Raw genomic sequence first — 23,026 nt, 5'->3', positions numbered from 1 at the left:
CCACCGCGACCCACCCTCCCACAGGGCCAAGGAAGAAGGCCCCTGGGCTGTAGATGTTACCAGCCCTTTTGGTCTTCACAGGAGTTGAGCTTGAGCCTGTTGGACAAAAGGAGGTACCCCTAGCTTGGGACTTAAAGAAGATGGCCTTGCATCTTAATTTTATCCTTCATTCAGTAAGGGTTTCCCAAGGACTGTGCCTGGGCTGGCCAGGTGCTAAGTGTGCACTGATGGTTTGTCAACATCACGCTGGTTCTGTGGAGACCCAGGCATGGGACGGTGCTGTGTCCAGCAGCCCTGCATCAGGTCCGGAGCACATCCCCAGCATCTGGCAGCTTCTAGTTCCAGCCCAAGGGCAGCCAAGCTTCCACCCTGCACTCCATGCACACATGTCCAAGGGCAAGGTGGCACTGGGTGCCATCCAGGGCAGACACAGACACGTGGGGCCAGGCAGCCTGCAGTGAACAAGCAAAGTGAAGAGTCTTTACCAACAGTGTGTCACTCAGATCTGAGCTGGGCCCTGAGGGCTGGCAAGGCCAGAGAGGGGCCAGAGCTCAGCAGTCTGCACAGAGCAACTCCAGGTGTCCACCCTGTGTTAGCATCACCAAGGCTCTTATAATGGGTCATTTATGAGTGAGTAATTCGTCTCCCCAGGTGCTTCCTTATCTGACTTCATCCTCCTAAAGCTCTGGGGCAGGTATTGTCCCCTCCACTGAAGAGGGACTGAGCCAGCACTCACAGACCTCCATTTACCAGACTCACGGAGCTGGAGCTGAGAAGGCGCAGAGTTGGGTGGGGTGGATGTCACCTGTGCTTCTTGGGACCTCGAAGGGCAGTGACCAGGCAGTCCGCAGGGTTCTCATGAGAAGCTATCAGGCCCCCATCAGTGGTGGAGACCAGGGGACAGGAAGATGTGGTCACTGCATGTGGGGTTGGGCCTGTCTGGCCAACAGCTGCTCCCAGTGTCCTGGTCAGGTCTCTGATGACCACTCAATATCTGAGGTTGTGTTTCGTCTGAATATGTTTTCCTTCCTGATTCTAAATTTTCATAACTTGGCTTGAACTATAAGATTAGCATCTGCACCTCCATTCAAAGAGAAAATTACTAATACTTTGAAGGTGCAAATTATTTAGACTTTAAACTACAGCAAATGATTTTCCCTAAAGAACAAATACTGCCTTGCCTGTAACATTAGTTATTTACAAAGAAAGGCTGTTCTTTCTCTTGACCACATCTGAGTGTTGGCTAGTCAGTAGTTTGGGCTGAACAAATTCAAGTTGTGGCTCATCTGCAGGAACCTACACTTGTGCCTTAGCTATGGGTAGAGTTTGAGTGGAGTGTTCCTTGAATTAAAACGGCTTTTTAAAATTCCAGTTCTGGCCCAGCCAGCGTGACTCAGTGGTGAGTGTTGACCTATGACCCAGGAGGTTGCAGTTCGATTCTGGTCAGGGCACATGTCTGGACTGCAAGCTCGATTCCTAGTGGGGGGCGTGTAGGAAGAAGCTGACCAATGATTCTCTCTCATCATTGATGTTTCTGTCTCTCTCTCTTCCCTTCCTCTCTGAAATCAATAAAAATATTTTTTAATAAAAATAAAATGCTAGTTCTGCCCTGGCCGCTGTAGCTCAGCTGGTTGGAGCATCTTCCCATACACCAAAAGATGACTGGTTTGATTACCAGTCAGGGTACATACCCAGGTTTCGAGTTCGATCCCCAGTCAGGGCAAGTATGGGAGGCAATTGATGGATGTTTCACTCTCGCATCCATGTTTCTCTCTCTCCCTCTCCCTTCCTCTCTCATCTAAAATTGATAGAAGCATGTCCTTGGGTGAGGATTTAAAAAATAAAATGCCAGTTCCGGTCACAAAGTGGTGCTGGCGGGGGAACAGGGTTGTCTGTGCCACCCCTCACCCACCTGCCTAGGTGCCTGTACTGAGGGGTCTCTTCACACAGACGCCCTCCAGGTCATCACGGAAGTGACCTCCATACTACAACACAGCCTCGTCCGACTGGAGAACCTCCAGAAGCTGACAGAGCTGCAGCGGGACTTGGTTGGCATAGAGAACCTCATCGCTCCAGGCAGGGTAAGTGACTCAGAAAGTTCTTTGCGCTGGTTACTTCATTGTTTTGGTTGAGATATAATTCACATACCACAGAATTCACCTTTCAACGTGCGCAACTCAGTTTTTCTCCATGTGGAACTCATGGCTTCATCTCTATGGCTGAACTTTCTAGAAGCTTCTCAATAAGAGCAGCACGCTTTGCTTTACATGACGGCCTTAGTGTAGCCAGCCTGCTGTAAGGTGCTCAGCAGATGGTTTGGAGACTGAGTTAATTGGCACCCAGACAGGCCCCGGGGGACCACGAGGAGCAGACAGGAAGGAGGAAGGCAGAAAGGTGCGGAGGGTCCTTGAGCATCTGGGCGGGAGGGCACTGGTGAAGGGCTGGATGGGGCTGTGAGGGGCTCATCCAAGGGCTCAGAGAAGCAACATGGTGACATCAGCCAGGCCCTGGCCCCGCCAGCGTGCTATCTGCTGAGGCGGCTGTGGGCCCACACAATGCAGACCTCATTGCTGTCTTTCAGGAGTTCATCCGTGAGGGCTGCCTGCACAAGCTCACCAGGAAGGGCCTGCAGCAGAGAATGTTCTTTCTGGTAGGTGGATGGGCAGCAGTTGTGTTAGGGGGACTATGCCAGCGCGTTGGGCCAGGTGGGCAGCCTCAAAGTCAGGAGCCATGTGAGGGTCACAGAACACATCCAGGCCAGTTGCCATCCTGATTCTGTCTGTGGATGAGCAAAGCCAGCGCATAGAAAATTCCACGTGCCTGTGGCTGCAGGGATGTCCGTCCTGCCGAGCTGCCAGCTCACAGGATCTTGCTGTCGGGCTTTGACTCTGGGAGCTGAGACCCTCCCAGCCAGTCCCTGCTGCCACCAGCTTTCCTGTCATCCGCTTCTTCCTCACATCCAGTTAGATCCAGACCTCAGCATCCTGTATGAGGGGTGACTGGGCCAAGGACGTCTGCTGGTTTGTGTGGTTACTAGTTACTTCTAGTCAAAAACAATTGTATGAATGAAGTAAAAATCCCTTTTGCGCCAAAAATCTCCAGCAAGCTGAATAGATTTGATAACACCATCAAGCCCTTGGAGTTGAAGTTCATCTGACAGTTAAAACCCTGTTACTTGTTTTTTAAATGATTTATCTAAAGCTGCCTGGCTCAGTTCTCAGATATGTTGCTGTACACAAGCAGAGGTGTCTCGGGAACCAGCCACTTCCGGATCCGGGGCCTCCTCCCGCTTCGTGGCATGCTGGTGAGTGCTGAGGAACCGGCTGTGGTATTTGGGATTCAGCCGGCTACCTTAAAGCACCCATTGGTCTGTTTCTATCTGTTGTGGTTACTGTTTTTGGTGCTCAAACAGCTGCCTCTGCAGCCCCTCCAGACTCAACCCTGGGGCCACCACCAGCACCTGCAGGACAAGTCCCCAACTCACCTTGTCCACCTGCCACCCCCAGGGTGGGAGGTGCGATGAAAGACCCAAGGCAGGCGCTGGGGCCACTCTGCTGCTGGAGGGGTGGGAGCTGACACAGGTTTTGAAAGACAAAACCAAACCACCATATCGTAGGACTGTAGAGTTCCTGCTTCTTTGATTTGTATCTCTTTTATATTGACAATTTTGGTCCTGCATGGCATCATTAGTTATCTCACACACACACACACACACACACACACACACACACACACACACACACGGTTACACACACAGCTTTAATACAGTCAGACGTGCCCTGGCCAGGTGGCTCAGTTAGTGGGAGCATTGTCCCATACACCAGGAGGTTGTGGGTCCAATTCCCAGTCAGGACACATACCTAGGTTGCGCGTTCAATCCCTGATCAGGGTGTGTATAGGAGGCAACTGATTGATGTATCTCTCTCCCACACACATCTTTTCCTCTCTCTAAAACATATCCTTGGTATCCTTGGCTGAGGATTATTAAAATAAAAAACACATGCTACCACTGATGGGGAAGCTATGGGCTGGAGAAGCTCCCAGTGAGCTGGCGTCTGGCTTCTTTCCTCTGAGTCCTGTGTGAGGTCCATGCAGTGATCCCTTGTGTGGCATCCAGTTTGCCCTTTGCCCTTTTACCTCCATTTCCACTCTGTTGTTGCTGGCTTGGGCTGTTAGGGATCCTGCTGGTCTGGGAGCACTCTGTCTACCACACTCAGTCCAGCATGTCCCCATCCCCACGGTCACAGCTGCAACATGACACTTGTAATTCCCTGATGAATAGAAATTCTTCATTTTAATGTGATCCAGTTGTTAGCCACCTCCTTTGTGGTCAGTTCTTTCTATGGCCTGAAGAGAGACCTTCATTTGCCCTCCGTGTAAGTCTGCACTCAGCCTGGAACCCACGTTTAGGAATGGTAGATAGGAGGCCGCGTTCAGAGGTGCCGTGGGTCCAGAGCATCTGACTGCAGCGAGTATCTCTCCCTGAGGCCCCCCAGCCAGGCCTCCCCTCCAGGTGTCCGTGGGTGGGGTCCGATCATGCTCTACTCTGTCGTGCCTGGCCCACTGTCTCGATTTCTGCACTCAAAGCAGTCCTGCACGCACCCCATCTTCTTCTAGGGCAGGGGTCCTCAAACTTTTTAAACAGGGGGCCAGTTCACTGTCCCTCAGACCGTTGGAGGGCCGGACTATAGTTTAAAAAAAAAACTAGTCGGCTGCTAAGCAACAGGCAGCGGCGGCAAAAACACCCGGCGGGCCGGATGAATGTTTTCGGGAGGCCGCATGTGGCCTGCGGGCCGTAGTTTGAGGACCCCTGTTCTAGGGTGTCTTGCCTTTCCCGGCCCTCAGGGTCCCTCCGAGCTTCTCCAGCTCTCAGCAAGGAGGGTCAGTTTGAAAGTGCTCACCTGCCATTACTAGAAGCAGATCCCCTCTGTTTTCATAATTATGCTTTCATTATAGAAAAAAATAACTGAAAATATAAAACGAAAATCAGTCACAATTTTACCACCCACCAATAAGCACTGTTGGCATTTTGCAAAACGCCCTTCCAGCTTCACATGTAGATCGAGGTTTTTTGCTGCCACAGTGGACTCACTTTTACAAGCTGTTTTATGGCCTGCACTGGTTTTGTTTAGCAATGTGTCATGAACGTGCTCTTGTGTCCTCTATGCTCCCACCACCTCGTCAAGTGGAGATGAGATGAATGGAACACTGGGGAGCCAGCCCGTTTACTTGACTGGCTCGCTATACTGCACACTCCAGCTGCATCTAGCATTTCAGAATTAGAAATGACACCATCGTGTGCCTCTCTACACCTCAACCACATCCTCAAAATAAATTCCAAAAGGCGTTGTGTGGACGTAGTGTGCCGTTTCCAGTGTGAGTGTTGCTGCTCCGTGGCTGTCGGAGCACTTGCACTGGGACCGTCCCACTGAGCACATCTAAGGCTGCACCATCTGCACGGCTTTGGGGAGCATTGGGGACTCCCCCACATCTTTTCCAGTTTGGTGAGTGGAGCAACCCAGAGACGTCAGTGAGGCTGGCTGGGTCCTTGTCTCCTGGCATTCCCTCTAGGAGGCATTCATGTCTATCACTCTGGTCTCCATGATGTTAGCTTTTCATGCACTTTTGTGACCATTATAAAGAGGCCAGCCAACCCTCACATGTCAGAAATGCTTTCCCCAGCTAGTAACTCCTTTTTACTTTGCCTGCAGTTTGGTTTTACCTTGTAGAATTAAAACCCATCTGGGCAGGGATTGTGTTTGTCTTGTTCCTAGAACAGTATATGGCACATTCTTGCTGAGGGAGTGAACTTAGACTCTGTAGTCAGATCTGTCCATCTTTTCCTTTAGGGTTCCTGCCCCTGGTGTGGACTCAAAAAGTCCCTCCCATGCCAAGATTATATTGGCACATTATTTCCTGGTACAGTTTTGGTTTCATTTTCCTCAATTAATCTACCTAAAATATTTCATTGGATGTTATTAGATTGGGACTCATTTTCTGCCATATAATCCGTTTTCCCCTTATTCATTGGACCCTTCATATTCTGATTTTGAAGGCTGCCTTGACCATATAAACAGCCCTTGTTTTCATGCTTGGGCTCTTTCTGGGCGTTTGTGTGTTTCTCATCAGTCCACACTCTTCTAATTTGTGGTGTTATGTGTTACAGTCACTGTCTAGGGCAGTGGTTCTCAACCTTCTGTCCCTTTAAATACAGTTCTTCATGTTGTGACCCAACCATAAAATTATTTTCGTTGCTACTTCATAACTGTAATGTTGCTACTGTTATGAATCGTAATGTAAATATCTGATATGCAGGATGGTCTTAGGCGACCCCTGTGAAAGGGTCGTTCGACCGCCAAAGGGGTCGCGACCCACAGGTTGAGAACCGCTGGTCTAGGGGAATTAGTTTCATCCCTCATTTGTCCTCCTTTTTAAAAAAATTTTTTGCTATTCTCAAGTATTTAATTCTTCCAGTAAATTTTTGAATAATTTGGACAAATTCCTTCAAAAAAACACCATTGAGATTTCTCTTGAAATTGCATTGCAGTCATATGCCATATAATGACAGGGCTATACATTTGGGAAATGTGCCATGCTGTGATTTTGTCGTGTGAATATCAGACCACACCTGCACAAACTTAAGTGGTTCAGCCCACTACACACCTAGGCTGTGCAACTATAACACAATGTTATTTGTGTATCTAAACATAGAAAAGATACTATAAAAATACTATAAATATAAAAATACTTGGGGGAATACTACAAAAAATGAAAGTGGAAAAAAATATTAAAAATGGTATAACTGAATAGAGCACTTACCGTGAATGGAGATTGTAGGACTGCAAGTTGCTCTGGGTGAGTCAGTGGGTAGTGAGTGGACATGAGGGTCTGGGACATCACTGCACACAACTGTAGACTTTATAAACCCTGTACACTGAGGCTACACTCAATTTATAAAACATGATTTTAATCAAGCACAAGAGAAAATGATGACATCAAGGATGACACGGTAAACACAAGATATATGAGGATGCCGCTGATGTAACACAGCTGTTTTACAATAAACTGCTTTTTAATCATCAAAAGAGTACACGCTAAAACAATGATGAAAATTACGGTAAATACATAAACCAGTGACATAGTAGTTTATTAAGTACTACATACCTTACATAACTGTATTACTATACTTTTATATGACTGGTGGCAGGTTTGTTTACACCAGTATCACCGCAAACTCATGAGTAATGTGTTGTGCTAGGACATTATGACCACTACATCACTAGGTGATAAGAATTTTTCAGTTCTATTATAATCTCATAGGACCACTGTCATCTATGCGGTCTGTTGTTGATGGAAATGATATATGGCAATTAACTGTAAAATTACATATTAACTTGGGGGAATACTAACATCTTGACAACCTTCTCCTGCTGGTCATTGCTCATCTTAATTTTAGATTTATGTTCAATGTAAGGCTCAGTGGTTGACATCCTGTAGGCCCTGCACAGGGAAGCTGTCTCTTCTACGGGATGATCTGTAACTTGGCTGAACCTAGGGAAGGATGATGACTCTTGGCTTGAGAAAGAGAACCTTTATCATGTTAACAGTTTCTTTCTGATTCTAAGAAATATTATCAGAAATAACATGATGGACTTCAGCAAAGTTCTTTTGAGCATTTAGAGAAATGATCACTATTTTCCCTTTGACGTTGTGACAGTTATTGCTTTTATCACCTCCTAGGGTCAAACCATCCTTCCATTCCTAGAACAACCTTACTTGGTCACAGGATAATTTGTCTGCTTTTAGGCTTGAGTAGGAATATTTTAAAGTTATTTCGTTTAGTCATTTATAGCTGAGATTACTCTGTATAGGTTTTTCTTTGAATCTAACTTTGTTAGGTTTTGGTACCAAGTTTATAAAATGAATTGTCCAACTCCATACTTAATAATGATAATGCTCAACACTTTCTCCTGTGCTTGATTTTCAGCTAATAGTACTGGACCCACCGGTGAGTAGTTGGGTGCCCTGTGGCCCACAGCTTACCCACCTGGGTGGCAAGTGCCATGTTGTGGGGACCCCTCATGCCTCCCATAGCCCCTTGTAGAGTCAGCGTAGACTTGGACAGCACAGAATTTTCACATTACCTGTGTTGTGCTTCAAGCTTGTGTCAGCCAGCCCTGCTCCTGGTCCAGACTTCTATCTCTTCTCCCACCCACAGGTAGAAGAAAGCAAGAGTGAGTGGTCTGTTCCACACTGTTTTACTATTTATGCAGCTCAAAAAACAATCATGGTGGCAGCCAGGTAAGAGCCTTTCACATCTGCATCCCAGTGGGCCCTGCGAGCCCATGAGTAGGGGCTCCCCTGCCATGAGCCAGAGTTCCCTCCGAGTGATGAGAGAGTCATTCCCACAGTCAGGAGTGATGTGTGCCCCTTGAGCACTGCTTCTCCAGTGGTAGGGAGCCAGAGAACGTCTCCACAGACTGGCCATGGCACTGCCAAGCTGCTTCCTGCCCTTGACAAGAACAGACCTGCGAAGACTATCGGTCTCCAGGGGCACAAGCTCTTTGGCACACTCAAGTTAAGGGGCAGTGCCAGCGGGTTAGTGGGAGAACGACAGAGCGGCCAGGCTGGGGCCCTCCTCACCTGCATCCTAGCCCCTGGCTGTGCAGTGAGGCTGATGGGCCACAGCTCAGGGGCAAATGGCCACTTTCCCCTATTGGACATCAGATCAACAAAGGAGGGGCAGCCTGACCTCTATCGGCACCATGCTGTGCTGTCCCTCCCCTGGAGGAGCCAGGTGACTCCAGCCAGTTTCTCCCTCTCTCAGGCAGGCACCCACTAGCTCCCACCAGGAAATAATGATCCAGGAAGCAACCAATCTTGTATCTGAGACTTTAAACCCTGTTTAAGGAACAGACTACCCCGTAGAGAACTCCAGTCCACACCAAGGTGCTGCCCTCCCTCCTGCCCCTGGCAGCCCACAGAGGGACAGAACTCCAGTCCACACCAAGGTGCTGCCCTCCCTCCTCCTGCCCCTGGCAGCCCACAGAGGGATGCAGGCTGGGCCACCAGCAGCACTCTGGACCATCCTTTGAACCCTGAGACAGGCATCCCGCACTCCTGTCCCCTCTGAGAGATTGTGCGGGCCCTGAGGGCCAGCTCTGAGCCTCAGCCCTCCCTCCCGCCCCTGCCTCTCCCCACAGCACTGAGCTGGAAAAGGAGAAGTGGATGCATGACCTGAACAATGCCATTGAAGCGGCAAAGAGCGGTGGCAACATGACCCTGGCTCTGCCAGGCAGCGCGGTGTGCGTTCCTCCCCGCAGTGAGTTCTGGCCGAGACCCCCTGACTGAGGAAGCTTTCCTATAAGCCGGTTTCCTCGGTCACATCCTGCCCACTAAGCCCATGTGCTCTGATACAAGGTTCCAGGCGGAAGGGCAAGCTCTTCCGGCAGAAGCCCAGGTGGTTTTGCTCTTGGCCTGGGCACAGGGATAGCTCCCCTGCTCTCAGGGCTCCATTCGCCAGTGTGGTCCTGTCCCCTCTGAGCAGATGCCTGATTTCTCCCCCAGGACCCTCCGATGAAGTCTCCCTGGAGCAGGAGTCAGAAGATGATGCACATGGTCCCCACAGCTCCTCGGAGGGGCAGGGCCAGCACCGGGCCAACACCACGGTGCACGTGTGCTGGTACCGGAACACCAGTGTCTCCAGAGCTGACCACAGTGCAGCCGTTGAGGTACGAGGTGTAACTGGCACAAGCACCCTCTCGGCTTGTGCTTGCTGCGGGTAAGGGACCCTGGGGATCGCAGGCAGCAGGGCAGGACTGGGCCAGGCCACGGCGAGCTGCCTCCTGCTCTCTTCGGGCAGGAAATTGGTTTGGAAAAGTCCCCTCAGGCACAGCAGCCCAGGGTTTTTGCCAGAGCTGTGGAGTGACAGTCACCCTCAGGACTTGAGCAACCCAGTGAGGAAAACTCAGAGCCCCGTGTGCTGGGAAGACCAGGGAAACTGGTTGTCTCCAGAGTGCTCTCGAAAGGGCCTGTCTCCAGGAGCCCCCGCCCCCCCCTCACCAGTCAGGGGTGCCTGTGAACAGGAGTGTCCCCTGACTTGAGCAACTCAGCCATCTGTGCTGTCCTGTGGGTGCCGCTTGGGTGGTGAAGGCCGCAGATGTGCTCAGAACCCGTGTCCCTCAGGGTGAGGGCACAGGAAAGAAGTGTGGTACCAGCAGGAGGGAGGGAGGTGCAAAAGGAGGGGGCACTGCAGAGAGGGGTCAGCCCTGGGCCAGGGCTCCCAACTTATCAGCACAAGAGCGGCTCAGTCCTAAGGCTGCCCAGTGGATACCTGCTTGGGCTGGGGTTACATCCCTGCCCTCACCCAGCATGTGAAAGAACCTTCTAGACTTGGCTGCACATGGTCTATTACAGCATCCTCACTTCATGCTAGGCATTTGTCCCCCCCCCCCCCCCCCCCCCCCCCCCGGGGGCGGGGGGGGGGGGGGGGGGGGGGGGGGCTGGCTGTATTCTTGGGGAGCACACCTGCTCCCAGGAGATCCCAAGAGGATGGAGCCAGGGGGGTGATTGCTCTGATGGGCGGCAGTCTTGGGACCTTAACTAATGCACTTTTGCTTTTTCCTTTTAGAACCAGCTTTCAGGGTATCTGCTAAGAAAGTTCAAAAACAGTAATGGCTGGCAGAAGCTCTGGGTGGTCTTCACCAATTTCTGCTTGTTCTTCTACAAAACACATCAGGTAGGAGTGTTTACCAGGGCCCGGGGTAGCCTGCCCATGGTGCTAGAGGAGGGCCCACCATGCCCTTCTCTCTCACTTCAGAATCTCCTTACCCTCCCCCAGGGCCTCTGGGCCTGTGTGACCCTACTGCCACAGGAGGGGAGGGGAGAGGAGGGGAGGGGAGGAGAGGAGAGGTGGCTGGGGAATGCCCATGGAGCCGTGCTACCTTCTAGGATGACTATCCCCTGGCTAGCCTCCCGCTGCTGGGCTACAGTGTGAGCATCCCCAGGGAGGCTGACGGCATCCACAAGGAGCATGTCTTCAAGCTGCAGTTCAAATCTCATGTTTACTTCTTCCGGGCCGAGAGCAAGTACACATTTGGGAGGTAACTGTGTGGACTGCCTGGTTCCCCTGCTCCCGCTGGGGGCTGGAGGCAAGTTCCTGGTGTTGGGAAGAGGGCTGCGCATGGCTTTCTGGGTTTTCACTGGCCCTCGTCTTGTCCCATTCACTCCGTATCTTGGGAAGGTATTTGAGCACAAGCCCTGTCAGATGGCCAGAAAGTGCCCTGCTTCCCAAGCGGGCATCCTGGGCTTTCTGATGGGACAACCCCTTCTGCAGGTGGATGGAGGTGATTGAGAGAGCCAGCAGCTCGCCCGGGAAGGCTGGGGGCCCCGAGGAGGCATGAAGCCCATTCTGCCTGGATGAGGACAGCGCCCAGGAAGCAAAGCACAGTCAGCACAGGCCCCACGACTGCTCATCCCGAGTCTTCCCAACCATGGATCAGCTGTATGGGTGGGCCTCACTGTGACATCTGGGAAGGACACTGTCCTCCTGAAGACCCAGTGCAGTCCCCTGGCCCTGTGGGGCCCTGGCAAGAACACCAAAGTGAAAATGCAGGCCCAGCTCCAGGGTGGCCACCAAGCTGGTGCTCGCCTGCCCTCTCCTCTTCTAGAACAGGGCCCTGCTGAGAAAGGGCTTTGAGCAGGAACTAGGGTGGCCCCGAATCACTCACTGCTGTACACAGGCCTGGCTGCCCTGTCCTTCAGTCTGGGTCAACCAGGGGTGTGGCACAGGCCTCAGGTCACAGCTGCACAAAAGTCCAGCATAAGCCACTCTGGTGCCCACCCACATACCTCTGGAGAAGTGGAAACCAAAGTTCCTTATGGCCCTGGGAGGGCAAGGGCCTCTAATTTATTAGTACCCAGTATTTCTTAACGAGTGGAAGTAGACATGCACCTGCTTATGTGTGTGTGGCTGAAAATAAAGGGCATCTTTCTGCACCCGCCTGCTCAGTCTCGGGTCACTCCAAGGGGGAGACAGGGCTGTCGAGACCTTGCCTGGCTTAGATCCCCACCCACCACCAGTACGTCTTCATTTCAGGTCTTTATTGAAAGTGGCAGAAGCCTCTCAATGTCCTATGAAAACTAACACCTTAACCTCAGAGTATAAGGGGAAACAAGGAAGTTCGGTTTTCTTAAACAAAAAACATTCTGGCTGACACTCGTACTTATGAGAAGACACAGTACCCGATCCAACACCACAAGGCAAATGTACAACCACTGTGGGCCAACGTGGGCCCTGGGTGGGGGCGGGGGCCTGGTGAGTGGGGGAGAAGGCTCATCTGCCCAACAGCTTCCCCACCTTCAGTTCCAGTGGCTGCCATCCCGTGAGTCCAAGGAGGGGACGGCTCTGCCAAGGGGAGTTGAGGAGGCTGCACCTGCCGCCTCCAGGGCTGCACAATTCTCCATGAGTCTTTGCTGCCAGGTAACCTCAGCCAGGCCAGGAGGAAATGGAAGCAGACAGCCCTCAGCACAGGGTGGAGGGCCTTGTCCCACAAGGGGTTCCAAGTCAGCACAGTCCGTACAGAGCTCAAAACAAGACCCTTCTCTCCCCTCTGCACAAACAGCAGCGTTAGCGGGCAGACGGCAGGTGGTTTCTGTTGTGTGAAAACCTAGAGGAGAGAGGCCCTGTCACTACCCTGGCTCCAGTGCAGGCCCACAGGAAGCCACCAGGTGGCGTGGGCTGAGGTCAGCAACACAGAGCAGCCTGGGAGGGGATGGGGGCACCTCCCATTGTAGCCCACTATTGGCAGGAAACGCCACCCTCCTCTCTCCAGCCCTGAAGCTACAAAACAGAAAGGAAGAGAGACAGAGAGCCTCTTCCAAAGTGACCCCTATAGCCCGTCCTGGGGTCCCACCCCAGCTCCCCCTCACCTCTGCACCCGCTCCACCAGGTGAGCCATCAGCTTGTCAGAGATGCCGGGGCAGGACTCCTCGGCCAGGCTGAAGGCGTTCTCCAGCTCCTCCAGAGCCCCCACACCCCCGCCGCTCTGCCTGTGCTTCTCTTTGAGCTGTGGACAGACCACCATGCGCCTGGTCAGAGGCTCACGCTGAAGGCTTCTCAGGCTCTCTCCTGTGACTTGCATTTGGGGGCCCCACTCATGGTCCTTCCACCATACAGCCAGGATGGCTGGGTCCAACCAGGGGTTGCCCCCCTCAGAGTCTCAGGTCTTGGTTCTCAACAGGGGTGTCTCTGCCAGCCTCCCATGCTTTGGTAGACCCAGCTAACCACAGGACTTCCTCCCAACTGTAAGTGACACTCAGGCCTCAGGTCCAACGGACTTGAGAAAACAGCCCAGAAACTAATTCCCAGAGTGCTCTGCACAGCCGGACCGCCTGCTGACCCTCAGGGTGAGAGGGCACCAGTAGCCGCCCCTCAGCCTCCACGCTGCCCCAAGCTGTGGGAACCACTGACCTGGTAGGAGCCGTTAGGGGACAGGTCAGCATGGCCCTCCCTGCCACACCCTGACACCTGACACAAACGAGGAAGAGCCTGCATGTCTGCCAGTTCACCCCCACCAGGCAGCCCAGACCTCAGGCCCAGCTTACAGGATCAGGACCCCTAAGGGGTGCCCCTGCCAGCCTGGGTGGGGCTCTGCCTCCCCACTGGGCTCACTGTGGAGGCTGCAACAGCCTACAGATCCCCCCCATAAACACACACACACACACACACACACACACACACACACACACACGTGCTCCAAGCAGCTTGGGATATGGTAGTCCCGCCCTTCTCTCCAACACCTGTCAACTCCCCAGTTCCTACCCCACGTGGGGCCCAGCTTCTAATCCAAGTATTCAAGCTGAGCTCATAATTTCCCGCAGGGTCCATGACAACCAGCTCCATCCAACCTCCTCCCCTCGAATTCCAGGCTTCAGGGGCTAGAAGCGTGCCTGCCCTGCTCAGACGCCCCCACCTTCCTCGGGAAGACTCTGCTGCATCCTGTCCCCCTCCCTGGATTCCAGGTGCTGCCTTCACTCTGGGGTAGAAACTGGCCACTCTGGGGGCTCTCAGCTGCATCCTACTCCCATCAGCAGATGACACAGATACAGGATCAATCACCATGAAGCAAGAACTAGGCCTCAAGATGCTTCTGGTCATCCCGTATGTTTGCAGTTCAAAGCCATCCTGGGACCCCAGGCGGGACAAGGGCAGGCCAGGGAACTTGAGAGGGCCATGTTAGGGCAACCAGTCTCAGCTGTTCCTAGTCCTTCTGCTACAAAGCCTGGCCAAGAATTAAAGCACTGTGAACTCCAAAGGACCTGGAACCCTGTGTACTGGGCACTGCAGCCCCATGCCCCACAGAACCCCCAGTCTAGCCCTCACCTCTCCGAAGACAGGCCGGACCAGCGTGGACAGGCACTGGGACCGCGGCTGCCTCTTGACGGACTCCACAGTCTGCAAAAGCAAGGCCACAGCGAGGTGAACAGGGCAGAGAGGCAAGTGGATTCCCGGGGCAGGTGTGCTCCACCCTGGCCCCATTTCTAGCCTCCGTGAGAGATGCAGAATGTGAGAAGCACAAGGCACCCTCCCAGCACATGCAGGGCCAGGGCCTGGGGGACTGCACCTTCTGGGGGCCATGCAGGGCTGTCCCCTTGTGCAGCTTGCTGTGTGGGCTCGGCCGGATGGTTGGGGGGAACGTCCAGATGGGGCCCTGTTCTCCGTCCTCAGCATCTCCATCACTGCAGAGGAGAGTGAAGTCAAGAGGGCCCTGAGGGCCAGGATTCAGGGGGATCCCAAGCACACACCTCTCAGCACCCCCACCCCACTACTTTCCGAGGCATCCTCACGGCCCTAAATGCTGGGTAGGGCCTTGCTCAGACTGCAGGAGCCAGGTGACCACAAAGGTCCTCAGAAACCAGCACCCAAGTTCCCGCCCTGGAGCAGGGACCCCTTGCATGTCACAGCCCAGGGCAGACGCCCTGCGTGACAAGCAGGCCTACATGTCCGAGTCCTCGGAGCTTGACTCCTCGCCGTGCCCCTCAGACTTCCAGCGCTTGTAGCGGTCGATGAGCTCGGTCAGGAAGGAGGTCTTCCTGGTGTATCGTGTGATGAACTTGTGCTTCAGGAGCTCTTTGGCGGTGGGCCGCTGCAGGGCAATGGGCAGGCATCACTGGGTGAGGGCTGGCTGGGCTCATCCTTTAAACTCCTGGAGCTTGGACTCCAGCCAGCCAGGCTGGGAATGGGCCTGGCCATCAAGCTCTCTGACAGGACCGTGAGGGGTTCCGGGGGGAGGCAACCAGGAAGCTGGGGCTGGGCTCCACTATCTGCCCCGGGCCAAAACCCTCCAAGAGCTTCCCCAGACCCTGAATTAGGCGGGGCCTAGGGCCCTGTCACCTCCCATTCCCACCAGACCTTCCCAGAGGGCTGGAACTGTCCTAGCCCACCCCATGCAGCCAGGGGCCTGAAGCTTACGAAGCGGGGGTCCTTGTTAAGGCAGGCCTCCACAAACTCCTTGAAAGGCTTGCTGTGGTGGCCCTCCAGCGTGGGCGGGCTGTTCTTGGGGATCAGGAACAGGACGCGCATGGGGTGGAGGTCAGAGTTCGGAGGCTCACCCTTGGCCAGCTCGATGGCTGTGATCCCCAGCGACCAAATGTCGGCCTGGACAGAGCCACACAGGACAGTTGCCACCAGGGGCACCCTGAACCCTGCTGCAGCCACCCTCATGCCTGCCGTGCCCACCTTGAAGTCATAGGCTGACTGCTTGATGACTTCGGGTGCCATCCAGAAGGGGGTGCCCACAAATGTGTTCCTCTTGATCTGCGTGTCCGTGAGCTGCCCCGCCACCCCGAAGTCTGCCAGCTTCACGTCACCTTGCTCTGAGAGCAGCACGTTGGCAGCTGCCCAACACAGGACGGCAGGGCGTCACCCTTTGAGCCACACACACGCCCAGCCTATGTGCAGCTGCAAAAGACGCGCCTGCTGGCAGCCACCTGGTCTCCTGGGGACACCAGCAGAGCTGTCCCTGAGACCTCATCTTGTCTCTCCTCCATCCAGCAGGCTAGAGATGGGACCAATCTGTCCACCCTCAGACTCAAGGCCATGGGGCAGTATCAGCAAGCTAGGGGCCCACCGTGTGCAGCCCCCAGCCCCAAGCTCCAGGACCCTGCTATAGTTTGCCTTTTATGACAGATCCCAAAAACACAGCAATTGCCTTTTTCTCCCAACCGCCCAACAGGCAGAGCTTTCCCCTCACTCCACCAGTCTCCAGTCAGCCTCTTAGCCACATCCCTCCTAGGGACACTCAGTAGGGCCAGCCCACACCTGACACAAAGAAGTACACTTCTGGCTTAAATAGGGTCCCTTCTTACACTAGGCGCACAGTAGGTGTTTTTGCCATACAGAAATATGGTGCTAAGAAAGTTCTACCAGTTACTGGCTGTTTTCTGGCAACCGAGCTGATGGCTGTGCTCAGGATCCAGTGGGCACTGACTGGGTTACAAGGGTCCCCGCATCCCAGATGCCTGGCACCACCATCCACATGCCCATATCAACCTGCCACCCCATGCCCTGGTCTTTCTAGGGTCACGGAGCTCAGGGGCCCAGGCAGGAGCCATGCCCTGAGGGACCTTTGATGTCTCTGTGGATCTTGCGCTCCGAGTGCAGGTAGTCCAGGCCCTTCAGAATCTCCCTCAGGATCGTGGCGATGTAGGTCTCCTCCAGGGGGCCCGGTTTCAGCTGTGCACAGACGGACAGCAGGGCCTCAGACTCCCTCCACCAAGGCCAATCTGCCCTTCCTTCCACACCACCCCAGACTGTCACCAAGGCCCCGGCTCAACCGCCTCGCCACCAGGGGAGGGTGACCCTGTGCATAGTGGGGCTCCCTACTCCATTAACTACTTTGGAAATAAAATGAAGTTTCCGGTGTGGGTCAAGAGGCTGTTTTTAGAGAACATACAATACCTTCACCTTCACTGTAAAGGTAACAGATGAAAATGGGGTCCCAGCCACATTCTACGCCTGTATGACTGGGGACACTAACCCTCCTGCCTCCTCCCCAGGCCAGAAAATGCCCAGGACCCTCAACACCCACCAGTGGGGACTTAATACACCAAGATAGCGTAGGAAAGGAGGCCCACAGGAGTCTAGGGACACAGCTGGGACAACCCCATGGCAACCTTTTGTCTGGTCCTGCCCCTCGCAAGCTGCCCACCGTTTCGGCCTACACCTCACCAGGTCCAGTGCGGAGCCGCCGCCCAGGTACTCCATGATAATCCACAGCTTTGTGCTCTGGGACCAGAGAAATGCCTGTCAGTATGTGGTAGTCAGCAGGGAGCACCCCAGGCCCCATGACACACTCCCAGGCAGGGCTCCGGCCTGTGGGGAACCCTTCAAGAAAGGGATCCAGCAGCCTCACCCGGCTCCCCTCCCATCACACTCCTATGACAGCAGCTTTGCAGATGGAATATGTGCTCAGACAAGTAGCCAAGTCTACTCTGCAACAGGCCATCAAAAACTTGGCTGGGAAGACGGCTGCCCAGCTAGCACTTGACCTCGATGTATCCACACACTGTGTGCCCTGGGCAGGTCCCCGAGCTGGCACTCTCTACTACAGGACCTCATAAACGCCCTCCCATTGGGGCTACCCCAGCCAGGGAGTCATACAGCCCATTCAGACTCTGCAGACTCCACTCAGGCCCTGCCTCTCCCAGGGCTCCCCCTCAGGATGAGACAGGAGTCTCCCAAACACCTGCCTGGCCCTCTGGGCTGTTGTTTTGGGGGCCTGCTCAACTGTGAAGCTGTGTCCATGCTCGCTGTCAGGCCATGCCTCTCCTCCCTGTTGTTCCAATATGGGGGCAGGTGCAGAGACTGTTGGGTTTAGCCCCAGCCCCAGGGAACCCTGGGCATCCACCTGAGCACGGGCCCCGCCCCCAGACACCTTCAGGTAGGAGCCGAAGTATCGGGTGATGTAGGGGCTGTCACACTGGCTGAGCACAGTGATCTCCTGCTGGATGTCCTCGATCTCGTCCTCGGCCTCCTCCAGGTCGATGATCTTGATGGCCACCACCTCCTTGGTGCGGTTGTCGATGCCCTTGAACACCTCCCCGAAGGAGCCCTTGCCAATGCGGTCCAGCTTGGTAAAGAGCTCCTCGGGGTCCACACGCGAGTGCTGCAGGGACACAGGGAGGGCAGCCCCGTCAGGGCAGGGCTCCCATGTGCCAGCAGCAGACAGGAGCTCACCCAGGTTCTTTTTGAGTTTCCTCTTTCATCCCTTTTGTTTCAGGAAACCAAAATGCACCCTCCACAAGGAGATCCTCAGAGAGCACAGAGGCCTGGCTCCAGCCAAGGGATGGAGGTGTGGAGCAGGTGGAGGGGCCACAAAGCTCACACCCGCTGCCCACCCCCACCGGTGGGGAGGACCAAGTGAGGTACAGTGATGGGTTAAAAGTAGGGGGAGCATAAGGATTTTAGGCAGTGAGACCATCCTGTAGGATACAATACCACATGAAAACCATGGGCATAGTGAATAATGTATCCACATTGACTCATCAATTTTTACAAACGTTAACACACAAATGCAAGATATTAATAATATGCTAACACCCGGGCAGTGACCAGACCTCTCACTCATTTTCCTGTAAACCTAAAACTACTCTAAAAAAATTATCTTAAACAAAACACCCAGCGTGCATGAACTCACCTGGCAGCCACACCCCCTTAGAAAGGGCTTCCCTTCACCACCCCCACGCAGTCCTCAGGACACTGCACCCTCACACCAGCACGGAGCTTGACCCTGGACACTCAAGTATCACAGCAAACTGCCCCACATGGCCCTCGGATTTAAACACAAGGCCGGAAAGGTACAGAGCTGCCAGTGCAGATGGTGCCCAGGTCAGGGCTGGCAGAGGGGCTGGGACCCTCAATGCATCAGGGGCTCAGAGGGCTCAGTGTGGGGGCTGCATGGAGGACAGCAACACCAGAGAGCTGGCCAGGGCCATCCTGGGCATCCCCCAGCTCCTGCCCACGTGGCTTCCTGGGCTCCAGAGACTGTTACACTCCACCCACCACCACAGACCATGTTCTCAGAAAGCCAGGGTTGGCCCTGCAAGCCCAGTGACAAGGGAGCCAGGTGCCCAGGACCCACATGTCCTTTAGCGGCCTTGTCTGGACAGAGGCAGAAAGGTTCCCAAGTCCCGTAGACCTCAAATGCCCCAGGGCACACCTCCCTCTGAAGAGGCCACCCCACCCCACCAAAGCGCCCACACCAGGGCCAATGCAGTGACAAAAACCACACCTGCTGCACTAGGTGCTGACACCGGCCCAGGGCGGGAGTGCTCCTCTCAGGGCCCATGCTCACCCTGGGCTCACCCCCAGGCAGAGCTCCAGCCTGGCCCAGACTGAGACCACGTCAATCAGAAGCTACCAGCTACCTGCCTTCCTGGGGTTCCTAACCAGGAGGGAGGAAGGGGACATACGAAGGCCCACCCCTCTGAACACACCTTGGATGATTCTGGGTACCAGGCAAGCCAGAAGAGAGCTGCAGGTGACAGGTAAGCAGGCACTGCAGAGGCCGGGGGCCAGAAGCAGGGTCTCAATTCAGAACCCTCCCCAATAAGGCAGGCCGGACAAAGCCAGGGGATGCAGCCACAGGCAGGTGCCTCAAGCAGCCCTATGGGTGTCCACTGGCACCTTGACTCAGCCAGTTAGGAATGAGGCCCTTCTCCCTCCCTCACGGGAAATGGCAGTCCAGTGCATGTGGAGGAAACAGCCACAGAAGCGTGCAGCCAATCGCTGCCAGAAATCCCCCAAGTCAAGGTCAAGGGCAGGACAGTGAAAGCAGAGGGCAGTGCAGGTCCCTCACGCCAGGCTGCCCCAGCCCCTTCTCTCCTGCTTCACGTGTTCTAACAGGTGTGTGGCGTCAAATCACAGCTGCTCAGCCATCTTCAGGAAGGGAGATGGGGTCATGGATAGAACCAACGCCCCCTGGAGAGAACAGCCTCTCATCACTGCATTGCCCACACCGCTGACCACTTGACAATCAGCATGACCTGGGTGGGGAACCTCAATACACCCTGCTCAGCCTTAGCCACGTGTGGAATGTAGTCCAGAAAGGGCCCTCTCTGCCTGCTCCTCCCCCATTGACCCAAACAGTGCCTTCCCACAGTCCTTAGCGGGTGCCCCAAAGGCTTGCCCCCAGCCCCAGCTCATGTTGGGGCAGCCCTGTAAGACACCCAGCTGTCCAGTGATTGCAGTCCAGCTGGTGCCCTGACCTTGCGACCTCTGTCACTGCAAGGACAGTCCTCTCCTTCTAAGGTGGCCTAAGACCCAGAGGAGGTGGGACTGAGGCCTGGCAGCACCCTCGTCACCACTGCCCCTCTAGCTCTCAGCCCCAGCCCCCAAACCACTCTCAGGCCTCTACTGCTAACACACCCTCTGCTCAGAAGTGTCGCTCTGCACACCCGGCCAGAGCTGAATCTGATCCACGCTGCCCCCCAAGGGAAACGCCGGGCAGCCTCAAGCAGAATTCAGAGCACCCCTAAGCCAGGGTTCCAGCTCAATGTGGAAGGGGGACCCCCAACCCTCAACTCCCATACTCTTTGCGTCCCCACCTCTGCAGGTCAGTCAACTGAGCTGACAGGGTGTGACGGGAATAGTCCAGACTATGATACTGACCCTACAAGCAATCACAGGGACAACCATTCCCAAACCTTGGTGAAGGAAAGGCAAGCAGCTCCCCCGTCTGGGGCCCAGGCTGCCCTTCTAGGCGATGTACATGGTCTGGACAATCACTCAGGTCACCCAACTGGCGGTCAAGACCCTTGTTCTCCAAGTCAGCCTGGTGCTGTCAGATCTGGGCACACCATGTGGCAGTGTGCCTGCCGTTAGCGTCACCCCACAAAATAAGAGCCAAGCTGTCCCCAGTGAGCACCGGCAGCCACTCAGGCCCTGCAGGCAGGTGGGCACTAGCTCGGTGAAGAGAAATGGCAGGGTAGGAGCACAGGCTGTGGGGGACCTCCCCACAGGTCCAGTGACAACCATCACTGACAAAGGCTGAGTCTCTCTGCCCCTGAAAGGACAAAGGGGGCTTCCTTCCTCAGCTCCTCTGCACCCGCCCTCCCTCCCGGATCTGAATGGACACCCCAGGCCGAGCACCAAGCACCATCAGCACATGGGTAAGAGGCAGCTCGCAGCTCCAATTTCTCATTTTGGAACCCACAGGAGCTATTCCTATAGCTCTTAAAAACAAGCTGGAGGCAGACGTTTCTCCCAGCGTTAGTCATGTAATTTACCAAATACACAATGTCAGATATGAATGAAAAACCTGTTCGTTAGCATCAGTCAGCAAGCCCTGGTTCCCATCTGTGACCACAGCTGGGCCCAGATACCCTGCCCAACACTGCGTGTGGCCTTCCAGGTTTCTCCAAGGAGCCTGCCTGTGTCTGGAGCTGAACCCTGGCTCCTGCTCCTCCTGGCCGCACACGGACACAGGCCTCCTGCTCCTCCTGCACAGACACAGGCCTCCTGCTCCTCCTGCACAGACACGGGCCTCCTGCTCCTCCTGCACAGACACAGGCCTCCTGCTCCTCCTGCACAGACACGGGCCTCCTGCTCCTCCTGCACAGACACAGGCCTCCTGCTCCTCCTGCACCGACACAGGCCTCCTGCTCCTCCTGCACGCTGTTCGCATTGGTCCCCACACGTGCGAGCTGGAGGAGCACTCCCTTTCTCAGAGGTCCTCCCAACATGCAGCAGTTGGCCTGCATCAGCCCAAGCCAGCACGTCCAGAGGAACACCTGCCACCAGATGGTTTACTCCACTTCGAATCAGCATCACATCACACTGGCCTTGAAATAACAAAAAGGGAGGAGGTACAGACCACGAGTCCCCATGCGCACCCCCCTTCCTGGCACCAGCAGCGGGTCCTCATTCCAGGCAAACTCAGGGCACACTACAGAGGGTCCCTGAGGCAGCCGGTGCCACAAAATACAAGAACCCATCAACCAAAGAAGAAAGACAGCAGAGAGAAGGCCTCGCCCAGGTAAGCACTCCCAGCCTGGGCAAACATGGTTCTGCAGACCAGCCCTCTCCACCTCCCCTCCATGCCCACAGGGGTCCTCGGCTTTCTCTCCCTGCCAACTGGTCCACAACAGCTGCTTAGTCACATTCGCAGCCTCTCTCAGTGCCCACCAGGGAGGGGTCCCCCAGAGCCCCTCCTCCAGCCCAGGCCCAGCCTCCAGCGTGGACTCTGACCTTCGCTGTCCCAGCAGATCCAGGTTCCCGCCCTGCCCCGCCCTGTTCCTGAGACAGGTCTCTGCACACCTGCCACTGACCTCCAGTGGTTCCCGGTCAGAGGCCTGGGGGCTTCTGCCTCCAAAACGCTGCCCCAGCCCCGCCGAGCCAGCCGTGCCCGCCCGAGCAGCCCCTGAGGACTGCGCCCCACTCTGCCCACACACGCGCATCACAAGGCTCCCCCTGAAGGCCTCCTTTCATCCCACACACCCTGGAGGGGAGGGCTCCCCTGAAACCCCAGACGTAGGAGAGATACTTATAGGTGCAAAAGGTGCCCCTTCGGGACCTCGGACTCTGCAGGCGGTGCTCTCGTCCCAGGGGACCCAGCGAACGCGCGCTCACAACCCAGAACCAACCCTCACCTGGTTGGCAAACCCCCTGAGGTGAGCCATGTCTGCGCGGCCCGCAGACCATCCGCCGCAGCCCCGGAGGCCCTGGATTCCGCCTGAGGCTCTGGAACCCGGCTCGCTCGCTTCAGTCAACTGGAGAGAGAGCAGGCCAGCTCAGTATCCCTCTCAGCGCACACGGGCTCCGCCAGGTCGGGCGGCCGCCCCCTCCTCCGACCATCTGGGAACAAACTGGAGGAGGGTGGGGGGGACAAAGACTCTGGGGGGGAAACCCACTGCAGCTCGGGCATTGCCCACCCTGGGCATCCCTGAGGCCCTTCCCACCTCAGGGCTCGGCCCGGCGCTGCTTTCAGGCCCGCTTCCCCGCACCGGACCCCGCCCCCGGTGCCCT

General features: G+C 55.2%; 2 protein-coding genes across 6 annotated transcripts in view; one reads left to right on the top strand and one right to left on the bottom strand.

Annotated features, from left to right (window-relative positions):
* Positions 1-11,997, top strand: part of FARP2 (FERM, RhoGEF and pleckstrin domain protein 2) — a 92,827-nt gene extending 80,830 nt beyond the window's left edge. For 2 of the 4 annotated variants that reach the window (XM_005857682.2, XM_005857680.2), the window contains 10 exons: positions 1,951-2,081; positions 2,582-2,650; positions 3,215-3,304; positions 7,988-8,008; positions 8,219-8,301; positions 9,204-9,322; positions 9,568-9,731; positions 10,631-10,738; positions 10,951-11,102; positions 11,336-11,997. In XM_005857682.2, coding sequence (XP_005857744.1) covers positions 1,951-2,081; positions 2,582-2,650; positions 3,215-3,304; positions 7,988-8,008; positions 8,219-8,301; positions 9,204-9,322; positions 9,568-9,731; positions 10,631-10,738; positions 10,951-11,102; positions 11,336-11,402 — 1,004 coding nt within the window. In that variant the 3' untranslated portion in view covers positions 11,403-11,997. The remainder of the gene's footprint in view (positions 1-1,950; positions 2,082-2,581; positions 2,651-3,214; positions 3,305-7,987; positions 8,009-8,218; positions 8,302-9,203; positions 9,323-9,567; positions 9,732-10,630; positions 10,739-10,950; positions 11,103-11,335) is intronic. The other 2 variants (XM_005857683.2, XM_005857681.2) reach the window with 1 other exon arrangement.
* Positions 11,998-12,087: 90 nt separating this feature from the next.
* STK25 (serine/threonine kinase 25) lies at positions 12,088-22,867 on the bottom strand. Of its 2 annotated transcripts, none has more exons than XM_005857686.2 (11): positions 22,651-22,867; positions 17,937-18,167; positions 17,231-17,287; positions 16,627-16,735; positions 15,740-15,897; positions 15,473-15,658; positions 15,001-15,146; positions 14,625-14,739; positions 14,384-14,455; positions 12,931-13,067; positions 12,088-12,668 (listed from the first exon to the last, which is right to left on the bottom strand). In XM_005857686.2, exons 1-11 carry the CDS (start codon positions 22,678-22,680, stop codon positions 12,629-12,631), a joined length of 1,281 nt encoding a protein of 426 aa, XP_005857748.1. In that variant the 5' UTR covers positions 22,681-22,867; the 3' UTR covers positions 12,088-12,628. The 2 variants fall into 2 exon arrangements, with proteins under 2 accessions (XP_005857748.1, XP_005857747.2); XM_005857685.2 differs by lacking the exon at positions 22,651-22,867 and adding an exon at positions 22,330-22,350.
* Between the last annotated feature and the right edge of the window lie 159 nt (positions 22,868-23,026).

The sequence above is a fragment of the Myotis brandtii genome, unplaced genomic scaffold (assembly GCF_000412655.1).
Source record: "Myotis brandtii unplaced genomic scaffold, ASM41265v1 scaffold112, whole genome shotgun sequence".
NCBI lineage: Eukaryota > Metazoa > Chordata > Mammalia > Chiroptera > Vespertilionidae > Myotis > Myotis brandtii.
Note: the sequence above shows the minus strand (reverse complement) of the source record. Positions and strands in the feature narration are given on the sequence as shown.

Coding starts and splice junctions, on each gene's coding strand:
- STK25 (XM_005857686.2), bottom strand. CDS start 22,680: ATGGCTCACCTCAGGGGGTTTGCCAACCAG. Junction 13,068..14,383: donor TCCGGCCTGTCTTCGGAGAG/GTGAGGGCTAGA, acceptor GTCTGTCCACAG/CTCAAAGAGAAGCACAGGCA. Junction 12,669..12,930: donor CTGGTGGAGCGGGTGCAGAG/GTGAGGGGGAGC, acceptor TCTCTCCTCTAG/GTTTTCACACAACAGAAACC.